Source organism: Acomys minous (assembly GCF_964271855.1).
Source record: "Acomys minous genome assembly, chromosome: 1".
NCBI classification, from domain to species: domain Eukaryota; kingdom Metazoa; phylum Chordata; class Mammalia; order Rodentia; family Muridae; genus Acomys; species Acomys minous.
The window spans coordinates 154,987,202-155,012,304 of record NC_140483.1 but is presented as its reverse complement, the minus strand read 5'-3'; the positions used below and the strand labels follow the sequence as shown (position 1 = coordinate 155,012,304).

Here is a 25,103-nt window from a genome sequence, read left to right as displayed (position 1 = left end):
CTGGTGAGATGGCTCAGCAGTTAAGAGCACTGACTGCTCTTCTTAGAGGTCCTGAGTTCAAGTCTCAGCAACCACATGGCAGCTCATAACCATCTATAATGGAATCTGGCATGCATGTGTATATGCAGACAGAGTACGCATACACTAAAAATAGATTAGATAGATAGAGAGAGAGAGATGATAGATAGATTTAAATAAATTTAAATGCCTTCTCTTCACCAACTCTTCCCCCTCCAAAACAAAAACAAAAACCAATATCACTAAATAATTAAATAAACTTTCCAACTTAATATGAATCTTTACTACCCAAACCAGAGACATCACAAGAAAGTTACAGCCAGTAGGGCTGTAAAACATGGTGGCTCGAGCCTGTAATATAACTTCTCAGTAGGCAGAGGCAGGAGGATTGTAAATTTGAGGCCGGCCTCAGCTACATAGTAATTGCCTCACCAGCCCAAACTGCACAGCATGATCCTATCTTTTAAAACAAAACTAGAGCCAGGGGGGTTGTCACACACCTGTAATCCCAGCACTCTGGGAGGCAGGCAGATCACTGTGAGTTCAAGGCCAGCCTGGTCTACAATGCAAGTCCAAGACAGTCAAGGCTACACAGAGAAACACTGTCATGAATAAAAAACAAAACAAAACAAAAACACTAGAAAATTGAATCTAATGACATATAAAAGTAGCCATATATCACAACCAAGTATAATTTATCCCAGGAATGCAAGTTCGTTTAATATTTTTAAAAATAAATTAATATAATATACTAATAAACAACCAAAAATATATAATCATTACAATAGAAAAACAATAAGACTTGCAAACTCCAATGTCTTTTCACAGTTAAAGAACAAAATAATTCTCAACAAGCTAAGGGCAGAAGAAAAATTAACTAATAAAGACTACTATAAAAGAAACCTGTAGCTAACAATATACTTTGTGATCAAAGACTACATCTTTTTCCTCCTAAGGTCAGTACCCAGACAAGGCTGTCTGCTCTCGTCACTTCTGCTAACACTGTGCTAGCTGTACAGCTGAGGCAGTTAGACAAGAAAACTAAAGGAGGCGAGATGGCTCAGTGGTTAGGGATGCACACTGCTGAGACCCAAGCTAGTTTCTAGCACCCAGACCAGACAGCTCCTGACTTCATAGCAGCTGAGGTTCCCTGAACAAGACGTGCCCAAGCTCATCCCAACGTTTTCTCAAATTTTACTTTATTTATTACTATTGTGTATGTGTGGCAGGGATGAGATATCTCACACCTTATCTTTATTTCATGTGTGTTGGTGTTTTGTCTGCACGTGTGTCTGTGTGAGAGTGTCCAGTCCTCTGGAACTGGACTTACACACAGTTGTGAGCTACCATGTGGGTGCTGCAACTTGAACCCAGGTCCTCTGGAAGAGCAGTCAGTGCTATTAAGTGCTAAGCCACCGCTCCAGCCCACCTTGTTTGAATTCTATTGTGAAGGTACCAACTGGAAAAACAACAACAGGAAAAAAAATACTAAGTTTGGAAATATACATATACTTAATATTTGGTATTAAGCAATCAGTGTTAATTTTTGTACAATGAAATAATTTTTTGGATTTTTAATTTTTTTTCTTTTAGAGATATATATTGAAGTATTTGTGAATAAAATGAACCTTTCTTCAATAATCTAGAGAAAGGTGGGAATATAAGTAAGATTGGTCCTAAATGGGGGCTGCCAACCCTGGGACCTACTGTGATCACAGAGGAAGACAGGTAGCCTACCAGCGGGGGGACAAGTCAGACTCTGTTGAACATGGGGGTGAACAGTTGAACCCAGGCTGGAGACTGGAGGGAGACAAGCAAAGTTGAAAAGACCCAACCTTGCACTAGATGCCCCAGAGTCTCTGCCCAGCTCTCCCACCCCCAGCTGACAATCTCATTCAAGGCACATCCACTCTTCGGACTCCAAGGTCCTCATCTTTTAAGTGCAGTACAAACAAATGATCACTAAGCTACAGGGTTAAATTCTCCTTCCTTAAAATTACCACCAGACAGTAGGTATGTACAATCTAAGCCCCGCTTTTCCTTACATTTTATTTGTTATGTGCCTGTGGTCTGTAGAAATGCGTGCGGGCAGGCATGAGCCACGGCCTACATGGGGAGGCCAGAGGACGACATTCCAAAGTCTGTTCTCTCCTTCCACTACGGGTTCTGAGGATTCTTCAGTCTCGTACTGTCACACACTGAGCCACTCCCCGCCTGCCCCCAGTCCTAACTATTATAGGATCCAGGAGAAGAGCACAAAACCAGGTCTATGAAGCACGTTTGAGCTTTTTTTTTTTTGGTTTTTCAAGACAGGGTCTCTCTGTGTAGCCTTGGCCATCCTGGACTCACTTTGTAGACCAGGCTGGCCTCGAACACACAGTGATCCGCCTACCTCTGCCTCCTGAGTGCTGGGATTAAAGGTGTGCGCCACCACGCCCAGAATTATAAATCAAGCTACCACAGACTCTTCTGCTTGACCAGTTGTGCTGGATTGAATGAGGGCGGCCTTCTAGCCCACACATCTCAACACTCTGTCCCCAGTTGGTGGGACTGTCTGGGTATGATCAGGAAGTGTGGCCTTGTTGGAGGAGGTATGTCACTGGGGACTGGCTTTGAGGCTTCAAAGAACTTTCAGGATTTCCAGTGCTCTCTCCCTCTTGCTCGTACTCTCAGATCCAAATATAAGCTCTCAGCAGTTCCTGCTACCATGCCTTCATGCCATCATCATAGGCCCCTGAAACCAGCAGAGGTTGGGGTGAGGTTCACTCAGAGCCCTGGATCAGGGCCCACTCCCTTGCCCTCAGGGCAGGGCCCACTCTCTAGCTCAGGTGCCATCGTGGCAGGGCCAGCTATCCTCCCCCCCCAACCCCCGCCGTGTCCTCAGGGCAGGGCCCGCTCTCCTGCTCCCATGTCATCGTGGCAGGGCCAGCTGTTATCATGGCAGGGCTGGCCCACCTGCTCCTGCATCCTCAGAGCAGGGCCCACTCTCCCACCAGCGACTAAAAGTTTTTTAAGGACTAAAACATAATGGGAAAAAGTCCATCTAAAAACCAAGTTAGGATGCTCTGGAGAGTCTAGAGTTCTGGGTCTTCATGAACATTAAAATCTCCCTGCAGACTAGATCTCTTAGAAAGTGGAAAGCAGGCAGGGCATAGTGGCGCACACCTGTAAGCCCAGCACTCGGGAGGCAGAGGCAGGCGGATCTCTGTGAGTTCGAGGCCAGCCTGGTCTACAAAGTGAGTCCAGGACAGCCAGAGCTGTTACACAAAGAAACCCTGACTCAGGGAGGAAAAGTAGAATGCTAAGCTCTTCAGAGTTGATGTGAATTCTAGTAAAAGAGAAAGAAAGAAGAAGAGGTGTACAAACTAAGAGAGACCAGAGCATACCAAGCAAATGCAACTTAGGGACCTTGTTTAAATGCTAATATGGATATGTCACCTGTAAACAAACAAAAACGCTTAGCAAGACATGGAGATCTGAATGTGCTCAGATATCTGATATCAAGCAGTCAGTGTTAGTTCTGTGGAATAAAATAGCTTTTAGATTTTTAGTACTCTTAGAGATACATATTGAATTATTTGTAGATAAGTTGAACTTTTCTTCAAATAATGTACGTTTAGGTGGGAGTTCTATACGGTGACCATCACTTTATGATGGTTAAGGCCCCATTGCCAAAGGCAACCATCTCCAGGGAATGAAAGGAGCATTTAGCATCTTGGAGAGGTTCCCGTAAGCCAAACCTAGCTTCCCACCACTGCAAACACCTCCGAAAAGAGATAAAGGGGACTCAAAAAGCAGACACAAGCAAGTGTTTCCCGGAAACAGAGAATGTGTCTTTTGATAAAAAAAAGATTGTGTTTATTCCTGGAAACACTCTACCATGGAAAAGTTGCCTCCGTTGCATGAGACTCGGCCTTTCTTCTCATTCATTTTAAAGGTAAGAAGTAAATGAAGAAAGCAGGGAGTCCTGCTGGAAGATGCAGAGAACGGAGTCTCTGTTTTTCTCCTGTGTCCAAGGTTGACGTCCTTAGAACACCAAGCACTGTTCTGGCTAAGGCTGCCCCAAGTGACGGCTCCAGCCTATGCCTCTAGAGACGCCTCACTCTGCACCCTGGAGAGATGGCTCTCGTCCTCATCCTCCATACTGGCCTGAAGAATCCTCAGCAGTTTGAGCTCGGGGTTCCAGTGGGCTTTGTCTGTACTTCCAGAAGGGCTCGTGGGGCTATCATCTTGGCTGGAAGGCAGGTTTGCCACCATAGTGTCCGCCAGGTCATTAATGTCCTCATAAACTGGTTCATACATTACACTACCTAAAAACAAACAAAGAAACAAAGAAAAACCCCAACCATTAATTGTATGACAGATTTAGGAAATCCTTGGCTTTCTTTAGGACTGCTCCAAAGAATAAGTGCTGTGCTCACACACACATCCTGGCTAGCACAGGGTCCGCCCTCCCCATCCTCAGGCACTGGCTGTGATTGCTCCACTTACCTTCTGGACTGGTGGAATAGTATGTGTAGTCACTGCTTAAGTCGTGCTCCAGCGAGTCATCTACCGGAGCCTAAAATTCATTGGGATAAGCAGAAGAAATGTGAGTTTAGACCTTAGCAAACTGAAAGAGCTTGCCAAAACACACGTTTTCTGGGGAAAGGAATATCCTCGGCAGAATGCAGACCCACCTCCTGGAACTGAAAGCAAGGCTATCACATATGTTCTTTGCTTTCCAGGCCACCCAGATGAAGCCAGGGCCCACTTCTCCTCATTTCTAGAAGTCAACCAAGGCAAGCCTGCCTCCAGAGATGGCTGCCGGAACTTGCCACTGCTCTCACCAAGAGATGTGCTCTATTTTCATGCCTGGGAATGTGAGTGAAATGGCAGCTTCTTCAACCTACCTGAAAGCTTTTTCCTCTTAAGGTCAGTAACTAGACAAAGCTTTTTCCTCCTAAGGTCAGTAACCAGACAAGGCTGTCTGCTTTCGTCACTTCTGCTAACACTGTGCTAGCTGTACAGCTGAGGCAGTTAGACAAGAAAACTAAAGGCGGCGAGATGGCTCAGTGGTTAGGGATGCACACTGCTGAGACCCAAGCTAGTTTCTAGCACCCAGACCAGACAGCTCCTGACTTCATAGCAGCTGAGGTTCCCTGAACAAGACGTGCCCAATCTCACCCCAACGTTTTCTCAAATTTTACTTTATTTATTATTATTGTGTATGTGTGGTCTGGTGCAAGGTAGGATCTTTTTTTTTTCTACTCTGCTTTTCTCCCTCCAGTCTCCAGCCCGGGTTCAACTGTTCACCCCCATGTTCAACAGAGTCTGACCTGTCCCCATGCCAGTGGGCTACCTGTCTTCCTCTGTGATCAATCAGAGTAGGTCCCAGGGTTGGCAGCCCCCATTTAGGGTCAATCTTATTTATATTCCTACCTTTCACTAGGTTATTGAAGAAAGGTTCATTTTATTCACACTGGTGCAAGAAGTAACACTGTTTTAGTTCTAAGTGTATCACTTAAGGAGTAAATAGGGAAAAAACTAATAATTAAAGAAAAAGGCTGGAGAGATGGCTCAGCAGTCAAGAGCAACAATTGCTCTTGCAAAGTTTAGATTCCAGCAACCACATCAGAGAGCAAGCGTCTACCCACAACACCAATTCCAGTTCCAGGTGAACTGGTGCCTTCTTGTGGCCTCTGTGGGCACTGCACATCCATGGTACACTGTCTCTGCCTCTGTGTCTATCTCTCAATACACATACATATAAAATAAAATAAATGTTTTTTACATATAAAATTACTAGTCTGTCATTAAGCATCAATAGTCACACAGAAATCATAGAGGAGAACACAGGCAATTTGGCTAATCGTCACCTCCCAGTGGCGCTGAATGACTGTGACTGTCCAGCCAACCACAGACTTATTAGAAACACCACATCATGACTAAGCACAATGGCACGCATCAGCTGTGACAACAGGCCTCAGGAGGCCATGGCAGGAAGACCAAGTCTGAAATTGTCCTGGGCTACTTAGCAAGTTCTAGGCTAGCCTGGGCTCCGTAATGAGATCCTGTCTCAAGAAAAAACTAAGTACATCATTTCTGCTTGTACTTCGGTGTAGGTTGCTGCACAGTAAGAGGTCATCAACACTAGACCCCAACAGAGGCCTTGGTGCATACTCACATCTCTTGTGCTGCTTTTTGTCTCTTCCTCTTCCTGTTCCACCTCACTTTCGTCACTTTCCTGTGCTGGTGAAATGCTGGGACCTAGTAACACAAAGTCAGTCCAAGCCTCATCTTACTGGCACTTCATGACCCAGTGCTAGAATTCTAGTGGACCCCTAGAACAACTCAATATTTGGGACAGGATAGAACCTTGGTGGCAGATGAAAAGGAGTGAGGTTTTCTGGATATCTTTTTTGTCAAGGAGTATATGTATGCATTATATATATATGTATATGCATATGTGTATATATATAATGCATAAAAATGCCTATTTATGAGTTTCCATGTGGTGTTTCAAAATATGCACACCCCATGTAAAGCCTTCTGAGCTTTATTTGTGATCCTATTTACCTAGGCTGTAATTGCATCTGCTAGAGACTGAAAATGGAAATAAAATATATACTAAGAGACCCAGTGGCAGTGTACACAGCACTCAGGAGGCAGAGGCAGGTGGACGTCTGTGAGTTCCAGCCCAGCCTGGTCTACATAGTGAGTTCTAGGCCAGCTGGGATTATATAGTGAGACCCTCCTTCAAAAAAAAGGGGGGGCCATGGAGGACTAGAGAGATGGCTCAGTATTTAAGAGGGCTGGCTGCTCTTACAGGGGACCCAGGGTTCCCATCCCAGAATACACACTGCAGCTCACAACCATCTGCAACTCTAGTCCCGGGGGGTTCAATGCCCCTTCTTCTGCCCTCCTTGGGCACTGTGTGCACATGGTCCATATGCATGCGAAACACCCATAAACATAAAATAAAAGTTGAGAGAGAGAGAGAGAGAGAGAGAGAGAGAGAGAGAGAGAGAGAGAGACCCTGGCCGTTTTGTGGGCATTGATGGAGTGCCAGGAACCAGATGAAACCCAATCCCTTCGTGAATTCTGACTGAAGCAAGGCATTTCAATGCACCTCCGCACAGTCAGGCGCCTTCCCTGCTTTCAAAGGACTGTGGCAGGAGTCCAGTGCTCCATCTATGCCCATCTGAAAGGATAAGGAAGCTCATGGTGTACCAGAACACCTCAAAGTCATCAACGCAACGCAGTCCAGGTTGTCAGGAAGAAGTGTGTCATCTACACCGAGCAGGTAGAGACGATAAAAGCTAATGGCACAAGTGGCCATGCGGGTGCTCGCCCCACAACGTACCATCACCAGGCTAAAGCCGGACAAAGAGCGCAAACGGATTCCGAAATGAAAGGCCTCAGCTCACCATGTCGGAAAGCAAAGCGCAAATGCAAAGGAGGAGCAATCGAAAATGCAGGAAGATAGAAATATTTTTTCTAACTTGCACTCAAAACTGGTCAATAAAAGACACAGACAGACAGAAACAGATAGGCCTAGGATCCCTCAAAGAGGTACAAAGTGGATGCCTGCAATTAGCAGCAGCAAAGGAAACTAGAGCTGTACACGGGCCTGGGAGTGCACCCCTGTCACCCCAGGGCTTAGAAGCAAGGGAGAGAAGGATCAGGAGTTCGAGGTCAACCTGATCCCTGTTGTGAATGCCAAGCAAGCGTGGGCTACATGCTAAGAACCTGTCTCAAAAAGGCAGCTTTCCACCTACTATCACCCGTCTTTCGAGAATGTCACTTGCCCTCCTCTGGTGACATCCCCAGCAGACCCTGTTAGCCTCTGACTGCAATACAGGGCCTATGTGGCTTCTTTTCCACACACCATTTTCCCAACCACAGCCTGAATGCACCCAGCATCTCGTTTCTCGGTCTTTCTGTAGGCAGACAGCCTGGAAGGACTTAGTTGGCTTCGGCGTGCAGTCGGGGTGGACCCACTGACGTGGGAGTAGAGGCCAACCACGTGTGCAGCCAGCCACGCAGGCCTCTCTGCACCATCTCCTCTTAGTCCCCACAGCCATGCTGAGCAGCCACACTTCTCCGAGAAGCCTCTTCACAACCCACTCTCAGTTTTAGCAAGTCTTTTCCTGTATCAGGAAGCCACGCATGTTCAAGATCCGACTCATAAATCGTCTCCTCTGTAAAGCCCCTCCCAACTCAGCGAGGGCAAGCCACTGCGCTAAGACCATAACTCCAAGAGGCACTCCAGTCACCCAAGCAAAACAGCTCTTGCTTTTCAGGAAGTAGCATGAAGGTACCAGAATAGAATTATGGGAGTTGTAGTGATCACCCTAGACATGAAAAAACAGCTCTTGTTGGGAGCATCAGGAAGTAGCATGAAGGTACCAGAATAGAATTATGGGAGTTGTAGTGATCACCCTAGACATGAACTCACCTCAGACAAATCCCCTACCCTGTGCCTCAGCCTCCTCCCACTTCCTACAAGAAGGGCAGGGCATTTTGTAGATCTTCAGGCTAATGGATGTTGCTGAAACCAGAGACAACAGTGGGATGTGAAGGAGAACAAGAAGATGGTGGCTTTCTCAGGGACATCTCACCTGATTCCTCTCAGAACCCAGATTCCAGAGGAAAATCTGGGAATTCAGTCGTTTGCTGGATAAAGCCAGCAACACAGTCTGAACAAGGCAGAACAACCATACAAGAGCAGGGAGAGTCTTCCTCGGCCCTTCCTACTCTGCATCCAAGCTGAGCGATGTCAGCCAGGCAGCGCTACATGTATCCCTCAGCCATATGAGATTGACCTCCAAAAAGAGAGGTACTGTTCTGGGTTGCAGCATGAATACCAGCCCAAAAAAAAAAAAAAAGGCTGCCTGTTAAGTACTGGCTACTATTGGTACACAGTGTTGACTGCCAGCTGAGCCTCAGAACCCTTCTGCTTTCAGTGGGGAAGCCAGAGGGCTCTTGAGAGACGGAGTCCAGCCACATAACCCTCTGACTCCCAACCCCCACCCTCCTCCTGCAGCCTGTGACATACTGGTATAGGCATGGGTCACGACAGTGGGTTCTCACTCTGTGCTTTTTTGTTTGTTTGTTTGGTTTGGTTTGGTTTGGTTTTTCGAGACAGGGTTTCTCTGTGTAGCCTTGGCTGTCCTGGACCCACTTTGTAGACCAGGCTGGCCTCGAACTCACAGCGATCTACCTGCCTCTGCCTCCCGAGTGATAATGTGCTCTCTAAAGGAAGATCGGAAGAAAATACAAGCATGAGTCAGTCATCTCACAAATGCCCATGTGAAGCCGACAGATTGCCTATGCTGCTTGTTTAGTAACTAGACCAGCCAGCCGGATTGAGTTTTTCCAGGACAATTCAGAACGCCTGGCAAAGGCAAGATCCTAAGCGGGCAAAAGCATGTTTGACTGCTGCCCTTAGCTGTATCCCAGGAGTCTGTCATTTGACTGAGCAAGGGGAAGGTTATAAATATTGACTTACATATACTGAACTGTCTCTCGGCATCACTCGCGTCTGTCTGAGCCTTCTGAAACCAACATAAGGAGAAACTGGATTAGGACTTTGAAAGAAAAAAAAACAAATACAACAACAACAACAACAAAATAAACCTTTTGCAAAAAGAAAGAACTGAAAAAGACTGTCAGATAGTAATGTTACACCCTCAACCAACAGCCCATGCTGTGGCCACACCCCGCTCTACCTGTGTCATAGTCGGGGTTCCCTCTTCGCTCTTCTGCTCCTGATTCCTGGAACCTGGTAACCAGAGAAGCTGGCTCAGCCCTCTTCCCGCTGACAGCCCACCCCTTCTGCTCGGCTGCCTACTGTGACCGGGCCCCACTAGACTCTCCTTCCCTGGCCAGGACCAACCAAGAAACTGGAGTCCCCTGAGGTCTCCATGTGACCCTGTGTGACTGTGGCAAGAAACACAACGAAACAGGGACCAGATGGCATGAGAGGACTAGGCTGTGATCGTGGGGACCTGAAGGATCAGGCCCAGCAGACCCCTCACCTCTCTTCAGGTTGTACTGCAGTTTCCTCAGATGGTCAGGGTACCGCAACGATGGTCTCTAATGGGGGGAATTACAAAAGGCCTTAGCCCGGAGGTGGTGGCGCACGCCTTTAATCCCAGCACTTGGGAGGCAGAGGCAGGCAGATCGCTGTGAGTTCAAGGCCAGCCTGGTCTACAAAGTGAGTCCAGGGCAGCCAAGACCACACAGAGAAACCCTGTCTCGGGAAAAAACAAAACAAAACAAAAACAAAAAGCCTTTCTGTGGGTCTGTCTTTGCCCCAAGGACACCCATCCACCTAGTCTATAAACACATTTTTGAGAAACCAGTGTTTGGCAGCAGCGTTGTAGCAAGGTTCGAGGAAGAAGGGAAAGGAGCCTGAAGCAGAGCCCGGAAGACCCGGAGGCTTTGCTCCCCTTGGCCCTCCCACTCTACTGGCTTTCACTTCTACACAATCCAGTCCTCTACTCTACAAGGCACAGGTCCAGAGTGGCAGGGCAAAAGGAACCGTGAACAGAAAACCAGTTCTTCCTGTCTTGAAGACAGCTGGGCTTGATCTCGCAGGCCTCTTACTTGCAGAGTGAGGCGGTGAATACTTAGGTACATCTTAGAAGAGAGAGCACTGTCAGGTCGTTTCTTTTCCTGGGGAGGAGACTTCTTCTTCTTGGACAACTTGATGTTCACCTCAGGGAAAGCTATGGCTTTCTCATGTGCCAACATGCTAAAGGGGACAGAGACACCCAGACAGTGAGCAGCAGCTCTTTCCACGGAGTGGAGCTAAAGAGAGAGATGAAAAGGGCTCAGAAATGCCAGGTGTGGTGGCGCATGCCTTAATCCCACACTCAGGAGGCAGAGGCTGGGAGATCTTTGTGAGTTCAAGGCCAGCCTCATCTACAAAGAGAGTTCCAGGACAGCCAGGGATATTACCCTGTCTTGAAAAACCAAACCAAACCAAACAAACAAAAAAAACAAAAACAAAAGAAAAGAACTCAGAATTAAAGAGACTGTCACTTAGGCTCTAGAAAGGCCTGCATAGGCCTCCCTCAGCAATACTTTTCACACTCAACCAGCAGGACCACAGCTGAGTCTGCTCAGGGCTTACTCTATGCCGGGCTCCTGTGCTTTCTACCACTAGGCCCTTACAGCGCCCCAAGGGCGCATTTGTTATCCTCCTCATTTTGCAGATGAGGAAAGCAAAGCAGAAATGAGCTAAAAAGCCGGGCAGTGGTGGTGCACACCTTTAAGCCCAGCACTCAGGAGGCAGAGGCAGGCGGATCGCTGTGAGTTCAAGGCCAGCCTGGTCTACAAAGTGAGTCCAGGCCAGCCAAGGCTACACAGAGAAACCCTGTCTCAAAAAATCAGAAAAAGAAAAGAAAGGAAAGGAAAGGAAAGAAAGAAAGAAAGAAAGAAAGAAAGAAAGAAAGAAAGAAAGAAAGAAAGAAAAGAGCTTAAGAAGTTACCAATATTCAGAAAGCCAGTTAAGCATCAATATGCCATCCAGAGGTTGTCACCCTCCAAACCACATACACCATTCTGCCTCCCAAATGGACAGATATCCATAGCTAGTCTATGGGGGGGTACGGGATTCAAATGCGGATCCACTAAGGAGCTTAGCCCCGAGCCCAGCAGATGGTCAGTACTTGATGAACAGTGGCAGTGGCGACCCCCGCCCTGCCTGTGAGTAGATCCAAACGTGAAGGGTGGCTCCCTGTTCTCCTTAGAGCACATGGTCTTGCTGTTTCTTGGCTTCAGTGAAAAGCAGGGGTCTGGCTCTCCCCGTGACGCCATGACACTCACCACTCCTCCAGTAGATTCTGGGGAAGCAAGTCGAGTTGGGCCCATAGTGGTAAGGCTTCCGAACTTAACTGGTCAAGTAAGTGCACTGGGGAGGGAGGAGGTACAATCATCCCCGGACTTCTGGAGTGAGCTGACACATACTGCTTTCCAGAGAAATACAGGGAGGACTTGGCTTTCTGGAGGAGACAAAAGGTGAGGAACCCTCTGGAGCATCCTTCTCAAGCCCGTTTCTACCTATCAGTACCCCACCCTGGCAAGGAACTCCTTGTTTTACCCTTTTGAGTTCATGCAGATAAGAGGGGTGAGTAGGGACGGGGGAAACCTAAAAGGAAAGACCATCCAGCCTTCATAAGGGACGAGCGCGGAACTCACATCTCCCCGTTTCTTTCTCCTCTTCTTCCCAGGCAAGCTGGAAAAAGTCGACTTTCCAACTGATCTTGAAATAAGGAAAACCAGAACTCATTCCCAGATATTTGAAATAGCAGCACTGAAGATATTTGTAAATGACAAGCAAGGAAATGGCAGGAATTTCTCAGTTTTTTTTCAACACATCCACAATTCTAGCCCTGGCCCATCTGCTCCACACTGCCTCCACATGAAAGAAAACGAGCTTCTATGGCTCTTGTTGGTGACAGCACACACACACACACACACACATGCAGCACACACAGCCCACATGCACACATGCAGCACACACAGCCCACATGCACACATGCAGCCCCCACACACAAACATATATAAAATAGGAGTATTTGTGCATAATGAGAAAATGGAAAAGAAATCCTGAAGGTTGCTATAAATGAGAAGGGTGCTTTGATGGTGTTGTTTTTATTCAGTCCCTTTACAAGAATTGAAAACACCAGTGTTTGCTAAATAAAGGCCAAACACCTTTCCTACAGTTGTCAGTGCTAGCAAGCCTCTGGGCCTTCCCTCTGCTTATACACAAGCCTTACACATTATTCCTTCTATGGCGATACCCTAGGCCTCAGGGTTGAGATCAGACTTTCAGACACTTTACTGGGGGCTCTTTTCCTCCTTTTTGAGGGGAAGCAAAAAAAGTGTTTCTTTTTAAGTGGAAGGTTTTGTTGTGTGTTTACATGTATTTATTTAGGGGGCTGAGGCTACACATGGCACTGTGCAGTGTGGAGATCAGAGGGCAACTGGCAGGACTCAATTCTCTCATTTGACCAAGTGTGTTCCAGGGATCAGACACAGGTCATTGGGCATGGTGGAAAGTGTCCCTACTTGCTAAGTCATCTCATGGTGCAACACTTAATTCCTTTTTTTTAAAACTTATTTATTTATTGTATATGAGTGCTTTATCTGCAGAAGAGGGCATCAGATCACATTACAGATGGTTGTGAGCCACCATGTGGTTGCTGGGAATTGAACTCAGGACCTCTGGAAGAGCAGGCAGAACTCTTAACCACTGAGCCATCTCTCCAGCCCCCAACACTTAATTCTTAAACCTCACAAACAAATTCAGCTTTGGGAGGGAGGACAGCGAGATGGCTCAGCAGGTAATAGCACCTATCACCAAGCCTGATGACCTGAGTGTGATCCCTGGACCCCACGTGGTGAAAACAAAGGAGAGAACCAACTACTACAAATCTTCTGACTTTCACATGGGCACCTTAGTAAATAAATGTGTAAAAAAAAAAAAAAAAGTATAAATTCATTCCCCACACCCCCAAGCCCAACCATCTGAGTTTGATCTCTGGGTTCCATCCCATTCAGTAGAAGGAGAACCAAGTTCAGCAAGTTGACTACACCTGTACTATGGCACACAAACGTGCATGCTCATATATACACAACAAATAACTGTAGTAAGTACATTGGACCGCCCTGTCTATGTGCTATTTACTCCCATTTAGAATATGAAGTAGAGGGTCCCCACAGCTTGCATCTCACAGTACATTACAACAGAACTCCAGTGCAGAGGTGAGTCCTGGTTGCTTTCTATGTTTGGCCTGCTGCTGCTCACAATGAGGCAGCTAGAAGGGAGGTGACAATAGGGCGTGTGTGCGCAGAAGACTGCAGGGAACTTAAAGAGTATGCGTCCTAGAGAAGATGCTCACCTCATATTCTTCTCTGTTTTTTCTGGAACCCAAGTCACAACCATATTTCTGACATCTTCAGGGAAGGGAAGTTCTGCATCATTCAGATTCAACACTGAAAGCTGGGAAAAGACGTGCAATGGGACAGTCTGAGGCCCCAGCCCCCTGCTGGTACTCACTGGCAGGCCAAACACTGTGATGCTATGGTCACCAAATTTGGGGATTCACAAAATGATTTCTTACGACATTTCTGGCACTGCAGAGATGGCTCAGTGGGTAAGAGCACTCACTGCTCAGGCAGGGGGTCTGGGCTTGGTTCCCAGCACCTACATGGTGGTTCATAAGCATCCACAACTCCTGTTCCCGGGAGCTGATGCCTTCTTCTGACCTCCACAGGCACCAGGCATGAACACAGTGCACATCCAGACACGCAGGCAACACACTCATACATGTAAAATAATAAGTAGATCTAAAAAAAAATTAAGTAGGAAAAAAAGACATTTCTAACCTGCAAAATCATCTTCACGGTATTCTTTAAAACAAAACAAAACAAAAAACAAAAAAAACCTCCTGTACCAGATACCAACACAAGTACTTCTCAAGGGGAAGAATTTTTAAATAGCCTTCCCTGCTTATCTATGACATTAGGGTAGAAATTTAGAAGAACCCAACCCACCTAACATGAGGCTGTCCAGAGGCAAGCCTATGGGAACAATACTGATTCTACCACTGCGCTGCAAAGACTTAGACCCACGTGGGAAAATGCAGCCTGGGTTTTGGAAGCACAGACACACTGAGTTCAGGTGACCATGGTTCCTTCCTTTGGTTCGCCCTGTCTGTAATTGTAGACATCCGTGTGCGTTCACGTGTTCATTTCTCTCACCCCTGGGATTGATCACACAGCAGTAGCTTCAGAAAATCCCACAGCCCTATCTAGCCCATATTTCCTTTAAGATTTTTTTCCAAAGTTATAAAAAAAAAAAAGTTTTGCCTGCTGATCAGATCTGACTGACTTTGGAAGACAGAGGCAGGTAGATCTCTGTGAGTTCTAGGCCAGCCTGATCTACATAGTAAGTTCCAAGCCAGCCAGGGCTACATAGTGACACCCTGTCTCAAAAAAAAAAAAAAAAAAAGAAAAGAAAAGAAAAAGAAAAAGAGAAGGGAAAAACAGGACTGAAAATATCAGAATACTTCCCCTATGGTGGAAGTAAAGATTACTCTATGCTCTTTTTGACTGTAAAATCTAACTTTTTTTTTTTTTAGTTTTTCAAGTAAGGCCTCCTCATTCACACCATCCTGATCACGAGGAATGATGTCGGGGCTGGGGAGGTAGCCGGGGGAGAAGACCCAGGGTCGATTCCCAACACCCACATGATGGCCCACAAGCATCTAACTCCAGGGAATCCAATGCCCTCTTCTGGCTTTGGAAGACACCAGGCACACACGTGGTGCACAGGCACACATGCAGGCAAAATGATCATACACAGAAAAAAAGAATGTTAAAGAAACAATAATGCCAAAGGCAAAATATCCCCACTAATCAAGAGAAAATGTAGCAGAAGCAACTTTGACTTACTTTGGGAAGTTTAGTAGAGTGGCAGGGCACACCTTTGCCAAGTAAAGCCTTCCGGGACCTGGAAAATATGAGTTCCAAGCATGAAACAGAGACAAAGGGATGAAAAGTCCACGGAGTAATGAAGCTCATGCTCTGAAGAAAACCTATCTACACTTACTATGGCAGCCCTGCATTTAACTGATCAATCACAGGTACTCCTACACGGCTGTCATACACTGCACTTTCTAACTAGCTCATCGACCTCAAGCCATAACCTACGCCTCTTTCTAGCCATAAAGAATAGGCACAGACCCCTAAACAATAGCAGCGTACTAAGGACCAACAAGATGGCTCTAGGTAAGGTCCCCCTGTACCAGCCTGACAACCTAACCTTGGTCCCAGACACCCACACTGCAGACACAGAACTGACTCCCAAAAGCTGTCCTCTGGCCAGTGGTGGTGGCACACACCTTTAATCCCAGCACTCGGGAGGCAGAGGCAAGTGGATCACTGTGAGTTCGAGGCCAGCCTGGTCTACAAAGTGAGTCCAGCCTAGCCAAGGCTACACAGACAAACCCTGTCTCAAAAAACCGAAAACAAACAAACAAAAATATGCAGTGTCATGCCTGTATGTATACACACACACACACACACACACAGAGAGAGAGAGAGAGAGAGAGAGAGAGAGAGAGAGAGAGAGAGAGAAAGAGAGAGAGAAAGAAAGGAGAGAGATCCTGTTATGTTTCATATCATTTGCTCATTTTTAAGACATCTTAAATTTATAAATAAAAGTAATATGGAGGTGATGCAAAATAAAAAAAAAAAGATCCCACGCATTCTGCTCTATGAAGTGTCCTGTGATATAGAGACCTCAGTTTCCACTGTTACTGTCCACAGCTAGGCCTTACCTCTGAGCCCACGTCCTTCGTGCTCTGTGTTCCAAACGCCCCAGCAATGTCCTCTCCCCTGCAGGCCTGCACGTGTCATCCCTACCGCTGGGGTTTTTCTCCCTGCTGGAATCCTCCTTCACCATGCTCCTCTAATCTCAGGGCTGGGGACCGACGCCCCCTGTGCAGAGGGCAGTGCCCTAGGTTGGGAACCCTTTCCTGTGCTGCGCTCCGCCCTGACTGATGGCATCTTTGCCTCCCCAGCTAGGCTGAAGGGCCCTGAGCTCAGGCACCATCTTGTTTCCACTGGATAAACAAAACCTTGTTGTATCCCCAGCATCCATCCTGGTGACTCCCACTGAAAAGACATCTCTGAGCTGCATATGTGACTAAACAGATGATGCTGTGACTCCTGCTGTCAAAGGGGCTTAAGATAGGACAGAGGGCTGGAACACATGCATAAGCATGGCAGAAATAAATGGTCACTACTGGAAAAATTCAGAAGATGAAGGAGACCGGTAAGAGGTGAACCCCAGGCTTTGAGAGCGGCCAAGGGCATATTCCCTCATTCAACAGAACCCTCTGTGCCAGGCACTGTTGGAGACACGAGGAGAGTAGGATGCTAGGAATCTACCCTGGGCCCTCTGGAAAAGCAACCAGTGCTCTTAACCATAAAGCCATCTCTCCAGTCCCCAGCGCTGACAATTTAATGAAAGAACGCAATGTACTGACATCCCCACCGCCACTCCCAAAGCCGCAGCCACAGTACCGCATCTGTAACGTTGAATGGCTGACTCGGTGACTATGGAGAGGTAGGGACGCTGCAGGTGCAGAGCCGAACGCCCCTGCGCCAGCTTTCGTTCCCTTTAGAACCATTTGCTGTCCAGCTCTGTGTCTGACTTGATGCATTTGTAACCAGCAGGTGAAACCTTAGAGATGCTTTAGCAGACCTGGCCAGGAGCTAAGAGAGAATATCATCGGACCGCATCCGAGACCTACCAAGGAGATCGCTCCTGCTTTGTTGTAACCTCTGTGTTTCACTCATATTTGGCTCAAAAATGAACACTCTATATTCATTGTTGTTGTTGTTGTTGTTGTTGTTGTTGTTGTTGTTGATTGAGACAAGGCTACTCTCCACAGCTCTGGTTGTCCTGGAACTTGTTATGTAGACCAGGCTGACTTCAAACTCACAGAGCTCTGCCCGCTCTACTTCCCGAATGCTGAGATTAAAAGTTTGTGCCACTACTCCCAGCTTGTATTTCCTTAGAAATGAGAGGTGTGTTTTGTGGAAACACAGCAACCAGATTAAAAAAAAAAAAAACACTTCTTCTCAGAGCAGCATGCAAGGCAAAAAAGGCCAAGCCAAATGATGGTTAAGGTGTATATGGAGAAATTTAAATAGGGTGCTCACCTCTGTGACAAAGCAGTTCTTGGGCTGGAGAGATAGCTCAGAGGTTAGGAGCACTGACTGCTCTTCCAAAGGTCCTGAGATCAATTCCCAGCAACCACATGGTGGCTCACAACCATCTGTAATGAGATCTGGTGCCCTTTCTGGTGTGCAGGTATACATGTAGGCAGAACATTGTATAAATAATAAATAAATAAATTAAAAAAAAAAAAAGAAAAGAAAAAGCAGTTCTTAAATTCAAACTGGGTGACCCAGAAGAAATAGCTGCAAGAAGGATGTATGGCAATTTTTTAAAAGGGCAATTCTATCCCCAAGGGACACTGGCAATGCATGGATGTGTTTAGATTGTCACAGCTGCAGGTGAGATAGTACTGGCCTGCAGTGGGTAGAGACAAGAATGAAGACCAATATCCAATGACACACAGCACAGACCCCAAATAATAACTATCTGACCCAGTCATGGTGCATGCAAAACACCAGGCTAGGGAGCAAACTGTAGGCGCATGAGCTGTGGCATGGAAACTGTGGCCTATGTGATAGGCAGAAAAGACAACGTGGCTGAAACCTGCTGAACAAGGAAGCAAGTCACACCAGATGAGGTCCACAGGAATTGAAGGCTCTCCTGCGGCAGAGCAAGCCACTCCAAGGACTTAACGAAGCAGAACCCAGGGAAGGGAGCCCTTGAGGTTGGGAGGACTGCGTGGGCAAAGTGTCAGAGGCATCAAGGCACCATCAGAAAAGCCAGTTTGACTCCGAGAAAAAGTTGAAATCAGAGAGTGAGGACCTGAGCAGAGAAGAGGCCAGCAATCAAAACTGAAAGGACTGGCATCCCACCGGACCCCAAGACCAGCGTCTCAGCACAAATGAGATGTATTTGCCTCAGAGGGCCAAATAATTATTAGGCAATTATATTCCCTAATAAGAGACAGACAGGAGATAGGGAACAAGGGAGAAAGAGAAGGGGACAGGGGTATTTGTCACAAAGGACTGCCTCTTGATAGAGGAGACAGATGTGATCCATAGGAAAACGGTGGTTTATACTGGTAAAATGGGGAAACCCTGAATTAGGAAGAGGTGTTTAATTTTGATTAGGCATGTTAATTCTGTGAGCCAAAGGGGGCTTTTGATTGCTGGGCCTCAATACTTCAATAGCAGGACCTTGGTAGTCAGCCTCAGGAGAAGGAAGTGGCCAAATAAGGGACTAGACCATGGTGGCTAGCTCTAGGAAGGTAAGTTGATGGTTTTTAGTAAGACAGAGGGAATGGGGAGGAAGGCCAAGGCCTGCAGAGCCTTGTGTGGGAGCTAGCTCGAGTCCCTTCGATAGGCTACCACTCTAGAACGAGCAGACTAGAAGGAATGAATTAGTGAGGAGATGGGCAAAGCAGTATTCCTAGAAGTTTATTCTATTGGTCGTAATGTAAAAGTGTGAGAAAAGAGGCAGGAAGCCAGGAGGAAACCCCTAGATTGCTTACATGAACTAGAGAAAAGAGAGCACTTCAAAGGTGGCCACTAGGGCTTGGACTCAGGCAGCAAGGTCTTTGAATTTTATCTACCTATCATCTATCTATCCATCCAGCTATCTATTTCATTTCTTAAAACAGGGTTTCTCTCGGGGGCTAGAGAGATGGCTCAACAGTTAAGAGCACTGGCTGCTCTTCCAGAGGTCCTGAGTTCAATTCCCAGAAACCACATGGTGGCTCACAACCATCAATAATGTGATCTAATGCCCTCTTCTGGCTGCAGACTTATATGCAAGCAGAACACTGTATATGTAATAAATAAATCTTTAAACAAACAAACAGAGTTTCACACTGCAATTTCATGGTTCAACAAAACTGAATGCCTATACTGTGCAAGCAATTAAACAAAAAAGCCACTAGGAGTTTACAAGTAGTTTCATATGTAAAACTAAAAAAAGAAAAAGAAAAAGAAAGAAAGCACGAGCCAGGCATTGTGGTCCATGCCTTTAATCCTAGCACTTAGGAGGCAAAGATGAGTAGACCTCTGAGTTCAAGACCAGTCTGGTCTACTTAGTGAGTTCCTGGACAGCCAGGACTATGAAGAGGAAAGAAAAATAAAAAGAAAGGAAGGAAGGAAGGAGAAAAGGGAAAGAAAAAATAAAGAGAGAGAGAGAGAGAGAGAGAGTCAAGCATGGTGGTGCAGGCCTGTAATCCCAACACTCAGGGAGGTAGAAGCAGGTGGATCTCTGAGTTCGAGGCTAGCCTAGTCTATAGAGTCCAGGACAACCAAGACCACACAGAGAAAAATGTTGTCTTGAAAAACCAAAGGCAAGAGAAGAGGAAGGGAGGCAGGTGTGTGGACACTGTTCTCTGATGACCTTCAAAAGCTGACAAGGTTGCCCCTAGTTAGCAGCTAAGTTATGCCCTGACACCTAAAATTCATTTACTGGGTTCCCAAGCTAGTACTACTACAGAATGCGACTATATTTGGAGACAGAATCTTTAAAGAGATAACCATGGTGAGATGAGGTCCTGTGGGTGGGCCCTTATCCAACAGGACTAGTATATTTATAAAATGAGATTACAGTTAAAACACACAAAGAGCAAAGGTCACAAGAAGCCTGAGGGACAAGCTGCCAACCCCCAGGAGAGGGGCCCAGGAAGAAATAACCCTGACCCCTGGTCTCAGATTCCAAACCTCCAGAATTCCCTGACAATGAATTGCACTAGTTATTATCACCCAGGCCATGGTACCTCACAATGCCAAAGCAATGCACCCCCAAATGCCCCTGGAAGACACGTTGGACGGTTCCTCTGGGTTCCCCTCTCCCCATTTACTGCCTACTTAACCTTGGCTAGGTCTCATTTTGCTGTTTTGTTTTTGGTACCACGCCTCACACAGGCTGAGCTGTTCTCTCTCCACTCTTTAGTGTTTTACCAGTGAGCTCCATCCCCAGCCTTTGTGTTTTCTTTTAAATCCAACCTTATTGCCGGGCGTGGTGGCGCACGCCTTTAATCCCAGCACTGGGGAGGCAGAGGCAGGCGGATCGCTGTGAGTTCGAGGCCAGCCTGGTCTACAAATCGAGTCCAGGACAGCCAAGGCTAACACAGAGAGACTCTGTCTCGAAAAACAAAATCAAAATAAAAATAATAAATAAATAAATAAATAAATATAACCTTATCAGAGTCATCTGTGTGGATAAGAGAAATGCAGACCTGGGGTTTGGGGACACGGTTAAGTAAAGATTCCATGACAATTTACCTGCCGTGACGCTTGGAGGCTGGTTTCAACGATAAAGAACATTCCTTGGGGAAGTTACTTTCTGATGGTGTTTGCTGAACCACACCCTTCTTGGCCCATAAGCAAGTATCTGTGATATTTATAATGGTGAGAGTCGGGAGTTTATCTGAGAAAGCAGACCAGAGCAAAATGTATCACCTATTGCGTGGAGAAAGAGAACCAAACAGAAACAGAGCGTAGGGACTTTGTGACAAAGACAACAGAGGCTAGCTAAAGCACCTTCAGTTTCTGGAGGAGATTTGCTGGATGTCTCCAGGATCCTAGGATGGCCCCTTTCAATCCGTCGGAGAGATGCCCAGCATTGTGGATGCTGACAAACTGGTGCTCTGCAGGTGGTCTCGTCCCATCGGGCCTCATCTGGCAAGTTCATAGCTATAAACAGGTTAAGACAAAACCCAATCTTGCAGTGTTTTAGCCCTCTGGAGAATTAGCAGCCACACACTTAGGGTTTTGGGGTTTTTGTTTTGGTTTGGTTTGGTTTGGTTTGGTTTGGTTTTCTGTTTGTTTGTTTGGTTTCGTTTTTTGGTTTTGTTTTGTTTTGTTTTAATTTTTTGTTTAAAAAAACTTTTTTTTTGTTTTACATATGTGAGTGCTCTGCCTGCATGTACACCTTCATGCCAGAAGAGGGCACCAGATCTCATTATAGACAGTTGTGAGTCACAGTGTAGTTGCTGAGAATTGAACTCAGGACCTCTGGAAGAGCAGCCAGTGCTCTTAACCTCTGAGCCATCTCTCCAGCCTCCAGGGATCATTATTTTTATACACTGGACAGCCATACAGTCCAGATTTCAATTTAAACTGAAATCATATACTTTCTATTGGAAGCTGGCCTCAGTAGTGCATGCCTATAATCCGAGCTCTCCAGGAGGCAGAGACAGATGAATCTCTGAGTTTGAGGCCAGCCTGGTCTACAAAGGAAGTCCAGGCCAGCTAAGGCTACACAGAGAAACCCTGTCTCAAAGGGGGAAAATGTTTTAATTATTTTTGTAAAACTTGTAGAAGCATCAAATAAGATATAAATGTTTATGTATGACATATAACAAGTGCCCAGTACATATTATCAGGCTGGGGAAGATGGATGCCTAAGTAGCTAACGCACCTAGGGGACAAAGCACGGACAAGGACCCGAGTTCCAATGCCCAGACCCACATAAAGCTGGGCCCAGCAGCACATCTGTCACCCACTGCTCCTTACTATAAACAGTAAAGCAGAGTCCTCAAAGGCTGGAGAATCCCTCGAAGCTTATGGGCTAACTAGCCTGGCATATGCCAGTGTGAACAGCAGAAAGAGACCCTGCCTCAAGGTAGAGGGCAAAGACCAACATCCAGGTTGTCCTCTGACTTCCACACCAGCTCCACAGCGCAGCCCGTGGCTAGCCATACTCGTGCACATACAAGTACATACATTAGACATACACGCAGATCAATTAAATTATACTAAAAAGAAGTACTGTCAATCCTCTTTTTTGTTTGTTTGTTTGTTTGATTTTGGTTTCTTGAGACAGGGTTCTGTTGTAACCTGATTAACCTACTTAAACTCTACAGCCTCTCCATTGAGACCTATTTAGTTCCTCCTGAGGCCCCTGCACTAACACCTGCCATCGCCTTTAACCTGTCAGAAGCTACTTTGCCTCCAAGTCTCCATTTTGATCATAAGGTGAAATTCGGTTCAAGTTCTCAGGCCCTACATGCCTGAGACCAGGATGGGTCAATACTTGCTGCTTAGAATAAGACATTAGATGACAAATATATGTTCCACCAGAGTTAAGGCCACAACATCCTGCGATGTTCCTTTCTCCTGGAACTGTGGGGAGCTGCAAAGTCCCCAAGCTTATAGCCCAGTCAATCAGCTTAAGAACACTTTGTCTAGTTACCTAGACTTGGAACAAAATCAATTTTTGTTTAGCTCATCAAAATGATGTAATGCTGCCCCGCCCCCACCCCCTCACTTCCTACACCTGGTTACCTGGTTATGGTTTTTCTGGATAAAAAGCCTGCCTTAGAAACAGACCGGTGTTACAGTCTGGTTCCAAAATCCAAGCCTACTTTAGTTCTGTGGCCCTGACTGGTTTCCATCGATTTGAGTCTGGTGTTTGAGTGGTCAGTGTGCAGCTATTCCTGAACACATAACAGGTTCCTTCATGTAGCACTGACTGTCCTGGAACTCTCTTTGTAGACCAGGCTGCCCTTGAACTCACAGAGATCCGCTACCTTACTCCTTTTAACATATTACATTTTATTCATGGCATGTACCATGCCATGTACCATGGCAACCATGCCCCACACATGAAGGCCAGCAGGAAGCTCATTCTCATAAACCCAAAGACTGAACAGGTTCTCAGCCTAAAAGTGTCTTTACCCAGCCAGGCATGGTGGCACACACGCGTAATCCCAGCACTGGGGAAGCAGAGGCAGGCGGATCTCTTGTGAGTTCGAGCCTAGCCTGGTCTATGGAATGAGTTCTGGACAGTGAAGGCGACACAGAGAAATCCTATCTCAAAAAACCAAGAAAAAGAAAATGTGTCTTTACTCACTCCGTCCCCTTTTGACTTTTTGGGGTGGGGGTGGGGCTTTTGGTTTTGGTTTTTGGAAACAGGGTTTCTCTGTGGAGCCCTGGCTATTCTGGAATTGTCTTTGTAGACCAGGCTGGCTTCAAACTCACAGAGATCCATCTGCCTCTGCCTCCCAGGTGCTAAGATGAAAGGCGTGCGCCATCAGCGGCCCAGTTCCCTTTTTAGCTTTTTAAGGACATTTTCCATTTCCACATTTACTGATTGCCAAATACATGAGAGGACCTGACTGGGGTAATAACAAACTCCCTGTTCTAAACAGCTTATAATTTAAATCAGAGATAAGAAACTACTGGCCCGGGTTGCGCCTGGCCTATAAATAATTTAGCTTGGCATGCACTTTGAGCCAGTATCATAAAGCTGAAATGGTCCATAATGCTAGATTTCTGGCTTCTCTCCAAGATCAAAATGCCTGACAGTACCAGACCCAGCTAACCAGTGGCCGGAGCGAAGGCTTGCGGTAGTTAAACCAGGCCTGTGCTAACTGCAGAGTTCTTCCCCCAACAAACCCTCTGCACCGTTCACTCTATGTCCCCTGTTGGGTTTTGTTTTCTTTTTCTTTTTCTTTTTCTCCCAATAGGGAAAATGACGTCTCCATCAAAAATGAGAAAATAAGTCTTGGAACAATATGTTTTAAGGAAAAAAAAAAAAAAGAATACAGCATTAGTTCTCAGTAGGAGTATTTTTTCTGTACTTGATACCAAAATTACACAACTTAAAACGCTATTGGAAATATAAAATCAGGTAATGATCTTGATAGGAAATATGCACAATGAATCAGTTAATGAATTTTAAAAATACAACTTTAACTCCGGTTTTTGAATAGGAATTTGATTCATTACTCTTACAACCGGATGCTTTTTGCCCTTTCAGTACCGGACCAGACCAAACTGAGCTCCGAAGTTTCATCAGGCGTCTCTGGATACCACCGTCTTTACAGTTGTCCTAGTAAAGTAGCATTTTTTTTAAAAAGCATACATTTAGATAACACTTATCCTTAATACATTATCACAAAGCTGTGAGGGGAATACGATTCGAGATGGGCATCGGTGCAGTAGAATTGAAAAAAATCTATACTGAGTTCCGAGCCAAAAGAAATTTTTAAAAAGCGGGTGACTCAAGTGTCAATAGTAGGCAATTCCTCTGGATCAAAGCAGATTCCAAAGAGCTCAGTTCTGCGCCTCTAGGTACAAGGCTGAAACTGCGAAAGCGCTCCAGGCTTTGACCCCGCCCATCTCTCCCAAGAAGCCCCTCCCACCTCTCACGGAGAGGCCTCGCCCATCTTGTCCGTCGGAGTTCCGCCCCTAAGGCTCAGGCTACGCCTTCCCTTTCCGCGCTAGGCACCAGGTTGTCCCGTTGCCTAGACGCGGCGCAGGGCACGATGGGAGAAAATACGGACACCGCAGAGAGTCAAATTTAGTTTGGCGCGAAAGCTTTCCGCGATAATGGCAGTGTGCGGTAAAGAAAACGAGCCTGGGTAGGAACGTCAGAGATACGGTGGAGGCGGACAGAAACCTCAGCGGTCCGAAAC

General features: G+C 46.3%; 1 protein-coding gene across 1 annotated transcript; it reads right to left on the bottom strand.

The window, feature by feature from the left end:
• Positions 1-3,691: 3,691 nt before the first annotated feature.
• LOC311580142 (uncharacterized protein C9orf43 homolog) lies at positions 3,692-24,966 on the bottom strand. Its single transcript, XM_084751432.1, has 14 exons — positions 24,831-24,966; positions 21,223-21,375; positions 20,965-21,109; positions 15,469-15,526; positions 13,914-14,014; positions 12,208-12,271; positions 11,836-12,011; positions 10,612-10,759; positions 10,041-10,098; positions 9,732-9,784; positions 9,512-9,557; positions 6,185-6,267; positions 4,510-4,579; positions 3,692-4,328 (listed from the first exon to the last, which is right to left on the bottom strand). The coding sequence occupies exons 2-14, from the start codon at positions 21,371-21,373 to the stop codon at positions 4,099-4,101; spliced, it is 1,383 nt and encodes a 460-aa protein (XP_084607558.1). The 5' UTR covers positions 21,374-21,375; positions 24,831-24,966; the 3' UTR covers positions 3,692-4,098.
• Positions 24,967-25,103: the final 137 nt, after the last annotated feature.

Coding starts and splice junctions, on each gene's coding strand:
- LOC311580142 (XM_084751432.1), bottom strand. CDS start 21,373: ATGAACTTGCCAGATGAGGCCCGATGGGACGAGACCACCTGCAGAGCA. Junction 12,272..13,913: donor AAAACAGAGAAGAATATGAG/GTGAGCATCTTC, acceptor CCTTATTTCAAG/ATCAGTTGGAAAGTCGACTT. Junction 6,268..9,511: donor CGAGAGACAGTTCAGTATAT/GTAAGTCAATAT, acceptor TTGTGTTACTAG/GTCCCAGCATTTCACCAGCA.